Source organism: Megascapheus bottae, chromosome 30 (assembly GCF_031878675.1).
Source record: "Megascapheus bottae isolate mThoBot1 chromosome 30, mThoBot2.hap1, whole genome shotgun sequence".
Classification (NCBI taxonomy): domain Eukaryota; kingdom Metazoa; phylum Chordata; class Mammalia; order Rodentia; family Geomyidae; genus Megascapheus; species Megascapheus bottae.
The window spans coordinates 5,062,936-5,078,237 of record NC_143538.1 but is presented as its reverse complement, the minus strand read 5'-3'; the positions used below and the strand labels follow the sequence as shown (position 1 = coordinate 5,078,237).

Here is a 15,302-nt window from a genome sequence, read left to right as displayed (position 1 = left end):
GTAGAGTCCCTACTGGCGCAGCAGAAGACTGAGTTCCGACCCTAGTAGCACTTAGAAAAATGATGGCATTCTAAAGTTGTGTTATTTAATTTTAAAGATTTGAGATCTAATGCTGCTTTCTTGATCATCAGGTGAATCTATGCTTTGACCAATTTGTCTATAAACTGGCAGACCAGATATTTGCATATTACAAAGTTATGGCAGGAAGGTGAGTGCAATTCCTGATACTCGTGCACTATCGTGGATAATTGGATCTGATACCCATTAAATACCACAGTGTGTGCAACCTGTCCTGTCTTCCTTCTGAACCAGTTTGCTTCTTGATAAACGGTTACGGTCAGAGTGCAAGAATCAGGGTGCCACAATCCACCTGCCGCCATCCAACCGCTACGAGACACTGCTCAAACAGAGGCACGTACAGGTGAGTAGGGTCTCGGCACTGCCATTGTTGGCGGGTTTTGTGGCTTGCTATGTTGTGTTTTCTTTAAGTATTTTATTTCTGGGCGCCGGTGTCTCATGCTGGTAATCCTAGCTACTCAGGAAGCTGAAAGCTAAGGATTGCAATTTGAAGCCAGCTTGGGCAGAAAAGTTCTAGTGAGACTTTATCTCCAATAAACCACTCAAAAGCTAGAAGTGGTGCTGTGGTAGAGTGCTAGGTTTAAACACAAAGAGTGGTTCAGGGATAGTGTCCCAGCCCCTGAGTTCAAGTCCCACAACCTATTTTACCACTTTGAGAGTCACAGCTCTACTTTCAGTAGGTGGTTAATTGGAGATAAGAATCTTATGTACTTTCCTGCTCGGGTCTGCCTTTGATTCATAAGGTTTTCACATCTTTTTTTCTCTGATGCCCCTCCCCTTCCTCTCCCTTCCTCACCTTCCCTCTCCTTCCTCTTCCCTCCTCTCTCTCCCTCCAGCTCCTAGGCAGGTCAATAGACCTCAATCGTTTGATTACACAGCGTGTCTCAGCAGCCATGTATAAGTCTCTGGAGCTGGCAATTGGACGATTCGAAAGTGAAGATTTGACATCAATTGTTGTGAGTGATTTTCTTTGCCACTTAATGGAACTAATAATGGATCCAGTTCTTGCTTAGATAATTTAAGATTGGTTCTAACGGAACTTGTCCAAGATAGTTGACGTATACTGTTTGATTTTTTGTTTGGGGATTGAAATTGACCTCAAAGAGCAAAGAATCCTGTATGTTATACATGAATCAAAAAGTGTAGTATGCAGCGAAATTCAATAGTGTGTGTGGTCTTTCTCTGCAATGCTAGGGATTGAGCCAGGACCTCACACATATCAGGCAAGCACTTCTACCACTGAGCCAGTGCTTTTGAAGAACTCCAGGCAGATGAGTGAAAGCTGGTTCAATCCAGCCTCCAGCCTGACTGTCCATCAGAGGGTGGGGATGGGTCCCAGGGTTTAGATGTTGCATTCCATGACACATCCATATGGGACCGTGAGCTGTGGGGAAGCTGGAGGGCAAGGGTGAGTGGTACAGAATTAGCCACTGTGGAAGAAGAGCAGTGAATCCCAGTGGGGAAAACTGCAGAAAGGAAGAGAACTTCAAGTGCTGTGGAACTAGGTTTCTATTGCTTACCAAAGCCTTACTGCCTGTATTCTTGTCCTGAACACTGATGCAAATTCTCCTTTGACCCCAGCATCACGTAGCCTGGGAGGGAACTCCCAGCTGCAGCACTAATGCCCCCTCTCTGCTTAACCCATTCTCATCCCCATCTCCTGTGGCCACGCAGGAGCTGGATGGCCTCTTGGAAATCAATCGTATGACCCACAAGCTACTGAGCAGGTACTTGACCCTGGACAGCTTCGACGCCATGTTCCGCGAGGCCAACCACAACGTCTCAGCCCCTTATGGGAGAATCACCCTCCATGTCTTCTGGGAACTCAACTACGACTTCCTGCCCAACTACTGCTACAATGGCTCCACTAACAGGTAGGTATGCTGACTGCTTTAGCCGAGCGAGGGATGCCCAGTCGTAGGGAGGGCATCTCAGGGAACGGTTTCCCTGCTGGCTTCCCCCTTCACTGTTCTGTCCAGGACACTTGGGTCCTTTTTTTTTTTTTTTAGTTTGTCTGTTGGTCATGGGGCTTGAACTCAGATCCTGGGTGCTGTCCTTGAGCTCTTTTGCTAAAGGCTAGTCTAGTCTATACTGTACACTTGGTGAAACACTGGGGGAGAACACACAATCAGTGGTGTGTATGTGTGTGTGTTGTCTGAGTTGGGTGACGAGTATTTTATAGCATGACCTCGGCAATCTAGAAGCCCCACCCTACCTCCTGCACCACAGATATTCCAGAACCAGCTTTTCCATTTCCTTCTTGAAACTCACAAAAGTTCCTTTCAATGGAGAATGGTACTTCATAAAAGGATGGTTACTGTGCTCGCCTTCTCTCTCCTTAGCCCCTCACAGCGATCAGAGCAGGTGGGAAGTCACCACCACCTGCCGTCACCTGTGGGTCTAGAAGTGCAGGGAAGCCAGGTGTATATCTGTTATCTGCTCACACAGGCTTAAGAGAGTTCTGGTACCCATGTGTCCAAGTCTTCCCTGGGGTTAGAGAATGTATGAAGGACCCAAGGTGTTTTTTACTCTGCTTCCTACATTTTGAATACACTTATTACAGAGAATTTATATATAGCTGGGCCAGTGGCTCACACCTGTGATCAGAGGCTGAGATCAAGATTCAAAGCCAGCCTGGTCACAAAAGGACCTGAGATTCTTATCTCCAATTAATCTCTAGAAAACGGGAAGTGGGGCTTGGCTCAAGGATAGGGTGGTAGCCTTGAGCTGATGAGCTCAGGGACAGTGCCCAAGCCAAGTTCAAGCCCCATGACCCACAAAAAAAAAAAAAAAAAAAATATATATATATATGTAATTTGTATTTTTTTTTAATTTACTAGAATTTTTGTGTTTTACAATTATGTCAGCTAACCAGGAGGAAGACTTTATAGGTAGATAACAGAAAAGGTCTGAGGTTGGAAAAGTACTGTAAATGCTTTAAAAAAAATTGTGGGGACTGGGAGGAGTTTGGCCTAGTGATAGAGTGCTTGCCCAGCATGCACGAAGACTGAGGTTCGATTCCTCGGTACCACATACATAGAAAAAGCTGAAAGTGTTGCTGTGGCTCAAGTGGTAGAGTTCTAGCCTTGAGGAAAGCCCAAGGACAGTGCCCAGGCCCTGAGTTCAAGGTCCAGGACTCGGGGAGGAAAGTGTCTATGTCTAGTGCTTCTAGCCAGGGGACCCTTCATGGTTCCCCCCAGTCTGGTCTGTTCCCTCTCCCCAGGTTTATTTTACATTCCCCACCTCCTTTATCACATACTGGGAAAGTACTATTACATTTAGTTTTCTCTCTCCCCTCCCCCTCCCCCAATGTTCCCTGTTTAGGTTTGTTCGGACAGTATTGCCATTTTCTCAGGAATTTCAAAGAGACAAGCAACCCAATGCACAACCCCAATATTTGCATGGCTCCAAGGTAAGTTCTTTTCTGATTGTGTGACCGATTTTTCTGGGGGGGGGGGGCGGTAATCGATTATGGGGCTTGAACTCTGGGCCTGGGCACTGTCCCTGAGCTCTTCAGCTCAAGTCTAGTGCTCTACCACTTGAGCCACAGCGCCACTTCAGATTTTAAGTTCTTAACGAAACATATTTTGAAATGGTTACCTAGTTCTAGTGATTCTCCTGCCTCAGCCTTCTGAGAATGCGAGACTACAGGTGTGTGCCACTGTGCCAAGTTTGAGGTTTCACTTAGTTATAATCTTGACATGTGGAAAATGATCATGACATGTGGAAATTGCTTGTTCATTTCTTAGCATCATTTCTTTTCATTAGCATCTTTCTAATGTGTAGAAGTAATTTAACTAGAAACTAGCCAGGCATATAGCATGAGCCTATAGTGCCAGCCACTGCAGTTTAGAAAAGGATTGCTTGAGGTCTGGGCAACAGTGAGATTCCATTTTAAAGAAAGCTGGACCCTGGTTGATGCTGTGTGTGTGTGCGTAATATGACTGTATGTTATATATGTGTAATATAGATAACAATACATAATGTGTGACTATATTCTATAGGTCATAGGTAAGTGTGTAGATATATATATGTGTGTGTGCCAATACTCAGGACCTAGGTACTGTCCCTCAGCTTTTTCTGGTCAAAACTGATGCTTTATCACTTGAACCACATCTCCACTTCCAGCTGTTTGCTGGTTAATTGGAGATAGTGTCTTAGTCTCAAAGACTCCTTGCCCCGACCTTGGTCCTCCATCTTGGCCTCCTGATTGGCTTGGATTTCAGGTGTGAATTATAGCGCCCCACTAAATAGATTTCCATGCAGTGGATTCTGCCCAGGTGTAAGCTTAACCATGTGGGAAACTCTATCCTCTGTTCTTCAGGCTTTAAACCTAGCCTACTCCAGCATTTATGGCAGTTACCGGAACTTCGTTGGGCCTCCGCACTTCCAGGTCATCTGCCGGCTTCTCGGCTACCAGGGCATTGCGGTGGTCATGGAAGAACTGCTGAAGGTCGTCAAGAGTCTGGTAGGTTTCCCCGGAGGAGGCTTCTCACGTAAAGTCTCTGGAGAAAAGTTCCCATGAAACTCTTATCTCCAACTAACCACTCAATAAGCGCAACTGGAGCTGTAGCTCAAAGTGGTAAAGCACTGGCATTGAGCAAGAGTTCAAAGGACAGCTCCTATGCACCGAATTCAAGCCCCACAACTAGAAAACACACCTAAAACAAATAGAATGCATGCCTGAGTTCAAACTTAAGTACCAGCAAAAAAAAAAAGACAGTTCACATACCAAGGACCACTGTGGTTTCAGAAAATGGGAAACAAAGCAGAGGGCAGGAGGCTCAGGCCCTGACGTTTTGTAGGAGTGGAAGAAAGGCTGGTGGCTGATGCTTGTGTGTCTTGCAGCTGCAAGGCACAATCCTGCAGTACGTGAAGACCCTGATGGAGGTGATGCCAAAGATCTGCCGCCTTCCTCGGCACGAGTACGGCTCCCCTGGTGAGCAAGGGCGCCTGGAGCTCATAACCCAACCCCTGGAGAGGAAGGAAAGCCCAGACCTTAGACCACACGAAAAGGAAGTCACACTGGAGATTACTAAGAACTAGACTTGCCTTCTCTGGCTGAGAGGCAACAGGGTGCCCAGAGCAGAGCCTGCTTGTTTAGAGGAGAGCCAACAAACCAGTGCCCCTTGCAACTGGGAAGTAGGGAAGAGTGCAGGAAGGTACGTTGGGTTCACTAAAGGTGTACAGTGATTCCATATCAGCCAGTGAGGTAATAGGTTTTTGAATCCCCTGTCCTCCATGTTCCCCAGTCTCACACCTGCCATCCTAGCTACTCAGGAGGCTGAGATCTGAGGATTGGACTCTTCTCTCCAAATAGCCAGCAGAAAGCCAGATGTGGAGCTGTGGCTCGCGTGGTTGAGTGTCAGCTCTGTGAGAAAGCTTCCCCTTGTGTGTATGACAGGTTTCTCTGCTACTTGACGGCAGAGCTAACCCCCAGGTACAGTAGAAAATGAGCCCAGTGGGGCCAGGAACTTGGCCTAGTGGTTAAAGTGCTTGCCTAGCAAGCACGAAGACCCGGGTTCGATTCCTTGGTACCACATGTATAGAAAAAGCTGGAAGTGGTGCTGAGGCTCAAGTGGTAGAGTTCTAGCCTTTAGAAAGTCCAAGGACAGTGCTCAAGCCCAGGACTGGCAAAAAAAAAATGAGCCCAGTGTCTCAGGAGTGGCAGGTGAAGGACATGTCTATCTCCACTGTGGCAGTGAGAAGGCAGGGGAGAGAGATGGTGGGTTGTCCCCATAAATAGGTGCTCCCTTCCTGAGGACTCAGGATGCCCGTGCTCTTTCTCCCCCCCCCCCCCCCCCCCCCCCCGTCTCCTCCCCACAACCCAGCTCTTGCTTCTACTAATCACAGGCATCCTGGAGTTCTTCCACCATCAGCTGAAGGACATCGTGGAGTATGCAGAACTGAAGACAGTGTGCTTCCAGAACCTTCGGGAGGTGGGAAATGCTGTCCTCTTCTGCCTGCTTATTGAGCAGAGCCTGGTGAGTGCTCTCCCACCAGCTCTACGTGTGCCAGCACTGCTCCCTGCTGGTGACAGAGGAACAGTTTTGGGTTTTGGTTTCTTGTTTTGGATGCATGTGCCAGTCGTGGGCACTGTCCCTTACTTAGCTTCTTCATTCAAGGCTAGCACTTGTCACTTGAGTCACAGCTATTTGGAGGATAATTGGAAGTGTTTCATGGACTTCCCTGCCTGGGGTGGCTTGGAGCTGCAATCCTCAGATCTCAGCTCTTCGAATATCTAGGATTACAAATATGAACCACTGGTGCTTAGCCAGACTTCCAGTTTGAAGAAAAGGAAGACACAATTCCCTGTACACATCGTCAGAGCATGACAATGGCACCACAACGCCTCTAGGACCCAAATCAGGAACCAATAGCCTCACATTTAGCAGACAAAAAAACAGAAATGAAAAGCATAAGTTGTGGTTCATGTGCCAGGGAAGTCCAGATTCAGGCAGGGACCAGGCAGCCTCCCATCTTCTGATTTAGACCTTTTATCTATGGTAACAAAGGACGCCATCTTCCTCATCACCCCATGGGAAGAACTCCCACAAGACAACCTCCCCACACTGGCATGGTTTTTGTTTGTGGTGGGTCATGAGGCTTGAACTCTGGGCCTGGGTGCTATCCCTGAGCTCTTCAGTTCAAGGCTACCACCCAAGCCTTAAGCCACAGCCCCACTTCTGGCTTTCTAGTGGTTAACTGGAAATAGAGTTTCACCTTCTTTAACGCCCTGGCTGCCTTTGAACCTCAATTCTCAGATCTCAGTCTCCTGAGTAGCTAGGATTACAGGCATGAGCCACCGCACCCAGCTCATGTTTTCTCTTGTACAAGTATTGGTGCTTGGACTGGGGGCCCGGCAATTTTGTCTAGCTTTTTTGCTCAAGACTGGCACTCTACCACTTGATTCACACAGCCCCTTCTGGCTTTTTGCTGGTTAATCAGAGATACAAGACTCAGACTTTCCTGTCTAGACTGGCTTCCAATCTTAGCCTTTTGAGTAGCCAGGATTACGGGTATGAGCCACCAGATCCTGGCCTATTTTCTAGTGTTACTCTGTCAGGGTAGTGAAGAGTGTTGCTTTCCTATGAAAAGGCAAGGATAGGCCTCACCTTCAGCACCAACACTTCCAGTCCATCTTTGCTTACTTTTGCTTTCTCTGCTCTAGTCCTTGGAAGAAGTGTGTGACCTGCTGCACGCAGCCCCTTTCCAGAACATTCTGCCACGAGTCCATGTGAAAGGTGAGCCTGTGTGTCTCCCGCAGAGTTCAGATTGCCCTCTGCAACAAGTAGTAGCACTCGAGGTGGGCAGCCAGTGGGGGGCAGCTTTGGGCACTTTGTTGTGCCATCATAACAAGGAATCCATGGAAAGCTGTGTTAACCTGAAGACCTGAATTATCTACAACTGAAATGATAGAAATGAGAGGGGCTGAGAAGATTGCTTAGTGGTAGAGTGCTTGCTTGGCTAGCGTGCATGAAGCCCTGGGTTTGATTCCATGGTACACATAAACAGACCAGGTCAAGTGATGCTGTGGCTCAAGTGATAGTGTTAGCCTTGAGCAAAAGAAGCTCAGGGACGGTGCCCAGGTCCTGAGTTCACGTCCCAGACTGGCAAAAATAGAACATGAGGTGGGAGGGTAGGAAGAATGGCCATGAAAGCCAGGTGCTGGTGGCTCAAATCTGTAATCTTCGTTACTCATGAGACACATTCAAGTCTCCTCTACCAAAACCAGCCAAAAGCCAAAGCAGAGTTACAGCTCTAGTGGTAGAGCTCCAGCCTTGAAGCAAGAATATGAGGTCCCCAGTTCAAGCCCTAGTATTTACACAGGTACATGCACATAAACACACAAGTCACAGAGAATCAAGAGTGGCTATGAGTTAGTTGATTGTCTCTGTAGACAATCATTCTGGGTTTTTTTTTCCCCCCAGAGAAGTTCACACTTTTTTGTTGATCACATTTGGAATTTTCCACAAGTTATATGAAATGAATATGGAACAAAAGCAATTCTGTCATATTTTGTGTGTTGGGGCTGTTTTTCTGTCTTTAGGTTGCACGATTCACTAGTTTTCCAGTTGAAAGCATACCCCCACATACATATATTAAGATACAAATGTCAGTATGAATTAAAATATCAAATGGTACGAGGAGGATTGGACTGTGTTAATGGGAGGGTGTGGAGGGAGAATGATAAGGGTTGACATCGAGCAAAACGCATTGGACTCATGACCCGACTTCTGACACTGAAACCCCTTTGCATAATTACTTGATAAACATTTAAAGCAAAATATATATTAAAGGAGCGGGTTTTATAAAGCTCTGTTTCCAGAAGAATCTATATCCTTAACCTTCTGTTTCTTTAGCAGGATGACATTTTTGCATCATACAAAGGAGTATAATGAATTTCTTTTCTACTGCAGAGGGGGAGAGACTGGATGCCAAGATGAAAAGACTGGAGTCCAAGTACGCCCCCCTGCACCTCGTCCCCCTCATTGAAAGGCTGGGGACCCCTCAGGTAAAGTGCGCGGTGACCACCACGGTGGAGTGCACGCTGGGCACCCCACTAAACCAGTGGCAGAATGAGGAGCAGCCTAGAAGTATGAGATCCAAAAGGGTGCTTAGCTGCTCGCCCTGTGTCTCTGGGATTCAGGGCATGCTTGTGGAGCTCAAATGAGTGGATACCAGGAAAAAGCTCATATGCCTGACTTGGCAACAAAGATGTACATAATGTCACATGTCCTTACCTATCCCTTCACCAAGAAGGCTTTACTATGGAGTTTAAGATAGAAGAAACTGCCAGCCACTGTGGCTCATGCCTATAATCCTAGCTACTTGGGAAGCTGAAATCTAGGCTCACGGTTTGAAGCCAGCCTGTTATCTAATACAACTATCACTTGAGGTACAGCTCCATTTACAGCATTTTTGGAGTACAGTGGGCTTGGGTGCTTTCTTGAGCTTTACTGCTCAAGGCTAGTGCTCTGCCACTTGGAACCAAAGCACTACGTCCAGTTTCCTGGTAGTTTACTGGAGATAAGAGTCTTATGGAGTTTCCTGCCCAGGCTAGCTTCAAACCACAATCCTTAGATCTCAGCCTCTTGGGTAATTAGGATCACAGACGTGAGCCACTGGCTGCATCTTTACTCTTTTGGTACTTGCAAAACTTTTCTGCCAACTTAGCATTTCCTGTTATGAGATGAGGGGAGTGAGGCACCAGTGGTTCACATCTTGTAATCCTAGCTACTCAGGAGGCTGAGATCTGAGTTTTGAAGTTTGAAGCCAGGCCAGAAAGTCCATGAGATTCCTCTCCAATTAATCAACAAAAAGGTGGAAGTAGAGGTGTGGCTCAAATGATAGAGTGCCAATCTTGAGCAAAAAAAAGCTAAGGCCTAGGCCCTGAGTTCAATCCTCAGTGCTGGCACAGAAAAAAGCTGATAGGGCACAAGGCCACGAGTTTGGTGTACGCTCCCCAGTATCTTACCTCAGCCTATAACGTGTTCCACTTCTGCTTTCTGTAGCAAATCGCAATCGCAAGAGAGGGGGACCTGCTGACCAAGGAGCGCCTCTGCTGCGGCCTGTCTATGTTTGAGGTCATCCTGACCCGGATCCGGACCTTCCTGGACGACCCCATCTGGCGCGGGCCTCTGCCTAGCAATGGCGTCATGCACGTGGATGAGTGTGTGGAGTTTCACAGGCTGTGGAGTGCCATGCAGTTTGTCTACTGCATTCCTGTGGGGACGCATGAGTTTACAGTTGAGTAAGTATGTGCTCAGTGAGGTGCTTTGGCACAGGACTAAGTTGCAGTGGAGGCAGCAGAGCTGATGGGGAGGTGGGGACAGAATTGAGTCCAGGCTGAGATCTAAGTTCTTCTGAAAAGGCACCAGACACTGAACAGGCATCTTCCCAAAGAGACACCACTATTATCCAGGGAGTTCCTAAACCCAGAGCAGTTGGATGCAAATTGGGTATGGCTTTTTCTGGATGGTAGATCCACTCAAGTCTTTTTTTTTTTGAGCTTGAACTCCAGGCCTGGGTAGTGTCTGAGCCTCTTCATGCTCGAGGCTAACACTCTACCACTTGAACCACAGTGCCACTTCTGGGTTTTTCTGAGTGGCTTATTGGAGATAAGTCTCACAGACTTTACTGCATAGGCTGGCTCTGAACAATGATCCTCAGGCTTCTGAATTGCTAGGATTATAGGCAAGGCTTCCACTATGGCTTTTTGCTGGTTAACTGGACCTAAGAGTCTCAGAGACATTTTTGAGCCACAATCATCAGATCTCAGCTTCTCAAATAGCTAGGATTCCAAGCATGAGACACCAGCACCCAGCCATTACGTCGTTCTTCATCAAGGCCTATAATCCAGAAGAACCCCAAATAGGGGCTGGGAGTTTGGCCTAGTGGTAGAGTGCTTGCCTAGCATGCACGAAGACTGGGGTTCAATTCCTCGGTACCACATACATAGAAAAAGCTGAAAGTGGTGCTGTGGCTCAAGTGGTAGAACTCTAGCCTTGAGAAAAGCCCAAGGATAGTGCTCAGGCCCTGACTTAAAGGCTCACGAGTAGCAAAAAAAAAAAATAAAGTCCCAAACAGCAATCTCCCCCAAAATAGGAAAACTGCCAGCTGCTCAGCATTCTGGTTGAGCATGACCAAATGAGTGCCCTTCTCCCAGAAATGAGATCATGGCAGGCTTGCTGGTTGACCATTTTATCCCTGTTTCTTGCATACAGGCAGTGTTTTGGTGATGGGCTGCACTGGGCTGGCTGTATGATTATCGTTCTTCTTGGGCAGCAACGGCGCTTTGCTGTGCTGGATTTCTGCTACCATCTACTCAAAGTCCAGAAACATGACGGCAAAGATGAGATTATCAAAAATGTGGTATGTGGAAAATGCTCTTTTGCTATTGTTTGTTCATTTATTTAACGTTTTCTGGAAAGTCTTACTTCTAAGGCATATACACAGTTCTGCCAACTAAAATTTTCATTCCGCAAGTGAATCTACATATTGGCAAGTGAAACAATCTGGATATTTTTTAAATGTCACACTTTCTCTTCTCTTTTCAAGGTACTTACAGATCTTCATATCTTATTATAGATCTACTACTTCATCTCTTATCCTGTAGGATCGGCATTTTGAGGTTCTTGGCATATTCTTCCAGTGTTCTGGCTTTTCAGTGTGCCATTATCATCTCAATTACTTTTGTCCTTTCTTCCATTCTAAGCTGTGGAGACTTCAATTAGACTTATGCATTAGATCTTGCTCCCAAACCAGTCAGCATTCTATCAATGACAGAAACACTTTTGCTGGTTACCTCAGAGTTCTCAGTCAGCAGAGCTCTTTCTTGATCATCTAACACAGCCAATATCGGCACTGTGTTTCTCTGGAGACCAATCTGCCACCAACTGCAGACAGTTGGCTCACTTGTAAGACTGAGCTCCGGACACCTGCTTCCAGCTGTACACGCCTCACACTTTCCACATGGCACCTTCCAGCAATAGTAGACTGAACCATGTCATCATCACTGCCACCGTCACCACCTAGGTCAAGGTTTTTCTGCTTATGGGTCCACCTGGACAATCTAGAACTTATCCATCACCATAGCCAAATCTTCAAGTCCCTCTTGTAAGGTAACAGTCACAAGTGACAGGTTGAATGTGGACAGCTCAGGGGATGAGGACAGTCTAGTTTCATGTCTCCTCATATCCTTGGCCTATTGGGTTGTTTTCAAACTACTTTTCTTCAGATACAGCTTTCAGGTGGCTGATTAATTCACTTCAGGTCTCATCTTTTTACAGTCACAATTCTTTTCAAGTTTGGCTGGGTTCTTCCAGTCTTAATTTTAAGGCAACAAATTTTCTCCATCTCACTTCTTTAATTGTAGTTTGTTGGGAATTATCTAAAACTGGATTATTTGCAAGCTTTTATTGAATTTGGCTTCTCTTGCCAGAGGCTATTTCCAACCTGGGACCACAATCCAAATGAACAGATCGCAGCTTCTGATGAACTCAAGAATCTCCAACACATAGTTAAACTTGATTATAGCCAGCCCAGCGCTACTGTTGTCAGCCTCTGCAATCCTAAGTTCTGCTCTGTATGTGAAAAAGATTGCCAGAATACCTCCTGTGTGGGCAGTGTATGAGTGTGCATGTACACAAGTGAACCTGCCAAAACACAGGGTGCTGTTTCTCCTACGTAGGCCTGGGAGGGAAAGACTGTCAATACTGCAGCCTCTGTCTTGGCAGACCTTTCTGCAAACTGGAATTCTAGGGCTTCTATTTTTCCAGTGTGCTGCTTCCTGCTATACATATTGTTTTCATGTGCAAAGTCCCAGCGTTTGACACATAATGTGTGTGTGTAGGCTGCTCCTGGGGCTTGAACTCAGGGTTTGGGAGCTCTTTTGTCCAAGGCAAGCACTTTTCCACTTGAACCACCCAGTTTCATTATTGCCTTCTTGGTAGGTAATTGGAGAGAGAAATCTCATGGACTTTCTTACCTGAGCTGGCTTCAAACTGTAATCCTTAGATCTCAGCCTCCTGAGTAGCTAGGATTAGAGGCAAGAGCCACTGGTGCCCAGCTACATAATTTTTGAATAGCTGATTCTTGAATGAATATCCCCTGTAAGTTTTACAAACCCACTGGCCAGGGGCTGGGAGTTTGGTCTAGAGGTAGAGTGCCTGTTGCCTAGCATGCACAAAGGCCTCAGGTTCAATTGCATGGTACCACATACAAAGAGCTAGAAATGATTATAGCCTTGATAAAGCCCAAGGACAATGAGTGTTCAAGCCCCAGGATTGACCAAAAAAAAAAAACCTACTCACCAGTGCACAATGCTCCAATGTAATTTAAAACATTTCTCTGTTGAATGAATGCATTTCCCATTTAAAAGCTGGTATTGCATAGCACTAGTATATCTATATATCTGTCACTTCCTAAGAGAACCCTGACCTTTTTATACATGATGACTTGTACAAGTATGAAAAATAAAATGTCATGATCTAATTTCTTCAGCCTTTGAAAAAGATGGTGGAAAGGATCCGCAAGTTCCAGATTCTCAATGATGAGATTATCACCATTCTGGACAAATACTTGAAGTCGGGGGATGGTGAGAGCACTCCAGTGGAGCACGTGCGCTGCTTCCAGCCACCCATCCATCAGTCTCTAGCCAGCAGCTGAGGACCCAGATGGGCCTAAACCCGCAGCATTTAGTAGTACTGACGGCATGTTTCTTTCCATAAACCACCGGGTGAAAAACGTTAGGGACTATTTTTCAGTATCTCTGTACCTGTTTAAAGAGGTGCTTTTTGACCTAAAAGCTTTTATAAAATCGACTTATTTTTCTAGACAATAATTGTATATGCTTTTGGTAATTAGGAAGTCTGAGAACACTGGCTGCTGATCATGTTCTTACAAAAAATCATCTTAATGTTTCCTATTTCCTAAACAGCCATGTCATAACATGCTGCTGAATTTTATTCACCCCTTATGACAATACCAACTAATTGTATTAAATTCTTATGCCAATTAATCATTTAATAGTAAACTATCTAGCTTTTGTTCTGATTTTTCTAATGGGTCTTTCAGTCTTTTTTAAGTCATTATCCCTCTTCTGTGTCAGTGTTGCAGATCATAGTGACTATGAACTTATTTCCCTTGTTTTCACTAAATTCACCTGTAAACAAAATGTTAATTTGTGAAGTATGACTTAATTAGAGAAATAAAACTAATGAAACCTCTGTGCTCATTCACTTACCACAAACTGTCCTGACTGGCCTGAAGCAGGGTGGGGGAGTGGCATCTTCTTTATCCAGACTGGATTCAGGTCAAAATCCTGACATCCTTATAACATGACCATTTCAACAGAGATCAAATGACAGGCCAATCAGACACAAGACAACAAGACAACTGTGTTGCCTGTCCTAGCCATGAGGCACCTCTACACCACATGTTCCTACAACCTGGATGCCAGAAGTCTAGGAAAGGGGGTACTACAATAGAACTGAGGAAAACTTGGATGCGTTTTTGGCCAGTCCTGGGAACTGAACTCAGGGCCTGAGCACTGCTTTTGGGCTTTCTCAAGGACAGAGCTCTACCACTTGAGCCATAGCACCACTTCTAGCATTTTGTTTGTATATTGTACCTAGGTCTTCATGCATGCTAGGCAAGCACTTTACCACTAAGCCAAACTCCCGGCCCCCTTCAATGCTATAGCTAATATTCAGATTTCCTTCCCAATTGCTGGGTGAGTTCCCTTGTGTGGCTAGTTAGTTCATGGGCTCTGTTAGACAACAGCTTAAAAAAGTTTTTCTGGAGGGGCCGGGAGTTTTGCCTAGTGGTTAGTGCTTGCCTAGCATGCATGAAGACCCGGGTTCAATTCCTCGGTACCACATACATAGAAAAAAGCCGGAAGTGGTGCTGAGGCTCAAGGGCTAGAGCTCTAGCCTTGAGAAAGTCCAAGGTTAGTGCTCAGGCCCTGAGCTCAAGCCCAGGACTGGCAAAAAAAAAAAAAAAAAAAAATTTCTGGAGGTAGTACTGGCATGAACTCAGCGCTACCTTTCAGCCACGGCTTCACTTGGAGGTTTTTGTTTTTAGTGATTTAATTGGAGAATAAAGGAAATGGTAAGCCTTTGTGTGGTTGGGGGAAGAGTTTCTGATTATTGGTACTGGGGCTTGAACTCAAGGCCTTGGCTGCTGTCCCTTAAGCTTTCTTGCTCAAGGCTATGTCACTTGAGCCATCACATCTCCATTTCTGGCTTTTTGCTGGAAGAATCTCACCAACTTTACTGCCCAGGTTGACTGAACTAGGATCCTCATAGTAAGTAAAATTACAGATGTGAATTACTAGCACTCAGATCTACCAACACTTATGGTTAAGAAGTGGAGAGAGCTTGATGTGCGGCAAGCACCAGTATTCCCAGCTACAAGAGAAACTCAAAACAAGCTTGTACTGGGAGTCAAGGCCAACATAATAAGCAACATAATGAACCCTCACCTCAAAATAAAACTTAAATCATTCACGTTGAATACCAAAGTCCCTTCAAGCATGGTACAGAAGTATAGGAACTATCCTGTTGTACAATTAACCTGTTACATGCAGAAGTATAGGAACTATCCTGTTGTACAATTAACCTGTTACATGATCTTTAAAAACTTATGACTTGAGAAAGCCCAAGGACAATGCTTAAGTTCTGAGTTCAAGCTCCAGGGCTACCAAAAAAACAAAAACTTGG

General features: G+C 45.7%; 1 protein-coding gene across 2 annotated transcripts in view; it reads left to right on the top strand.

Annotated features, from left to right (window-relative positions):
• The window catches only part of Cyfip1 (cytoplasmic FMR1 interacting protein 1), a 51,058-nt gene extending 37,250 nt beyond the window's left edge, over positions 1–13,808 (top strand). For both annotated transcript variants that reach the window (XM_090321383.1, XM_090321382.1), the window contains 13 exons: positions 132–208; positions 313–421; positions 915–1,034; positions 1,753–1,952; positions 3,403–3,490; positions 4,403–4,546; positions 4,927–5,017; positions 5,932–6,062; positions 7,250–7,322; positions 8,499–8,593; positions 9,594–9,832; positions 10,806–10,953; positions 13,084–13,808. In XM_090321383.1, coding sequence (XP_090177509.1) covers positions 132–208; positions 313–421; positions 915–1,034; positions 1,753–1,952; positions 3,403–3,490; positions 4,403–4,546; positions 4,927–5,017; positions 5,932–6,062; positions 7,250–7,322; positions 8,499–8,593; positions 9,594–9,832; positions 10,806–10,953; positions 13,084–13,248 — 1,680 coding nt within the window. In that variant the 3' untranslated portion in view covers positions 13,249–13,808. The remainder of the gene's footprint in view (positions 1–131; positions 209–312; positions 422–914; positions 1,035–1,752; positions 1,953–3,402; positions 3,491–4,402; positions 4,547–4,926; positions 5,018–5,931; positions 6,063–7,249; positions 7,323–8,498; positions 8,594–9,593; positions 9,833–10,805; positions 10,954–13,083) is intronic.
• The last annotated feature ends 1,494 nt before the right edge of the window (positions 13,809–15,302 follow it).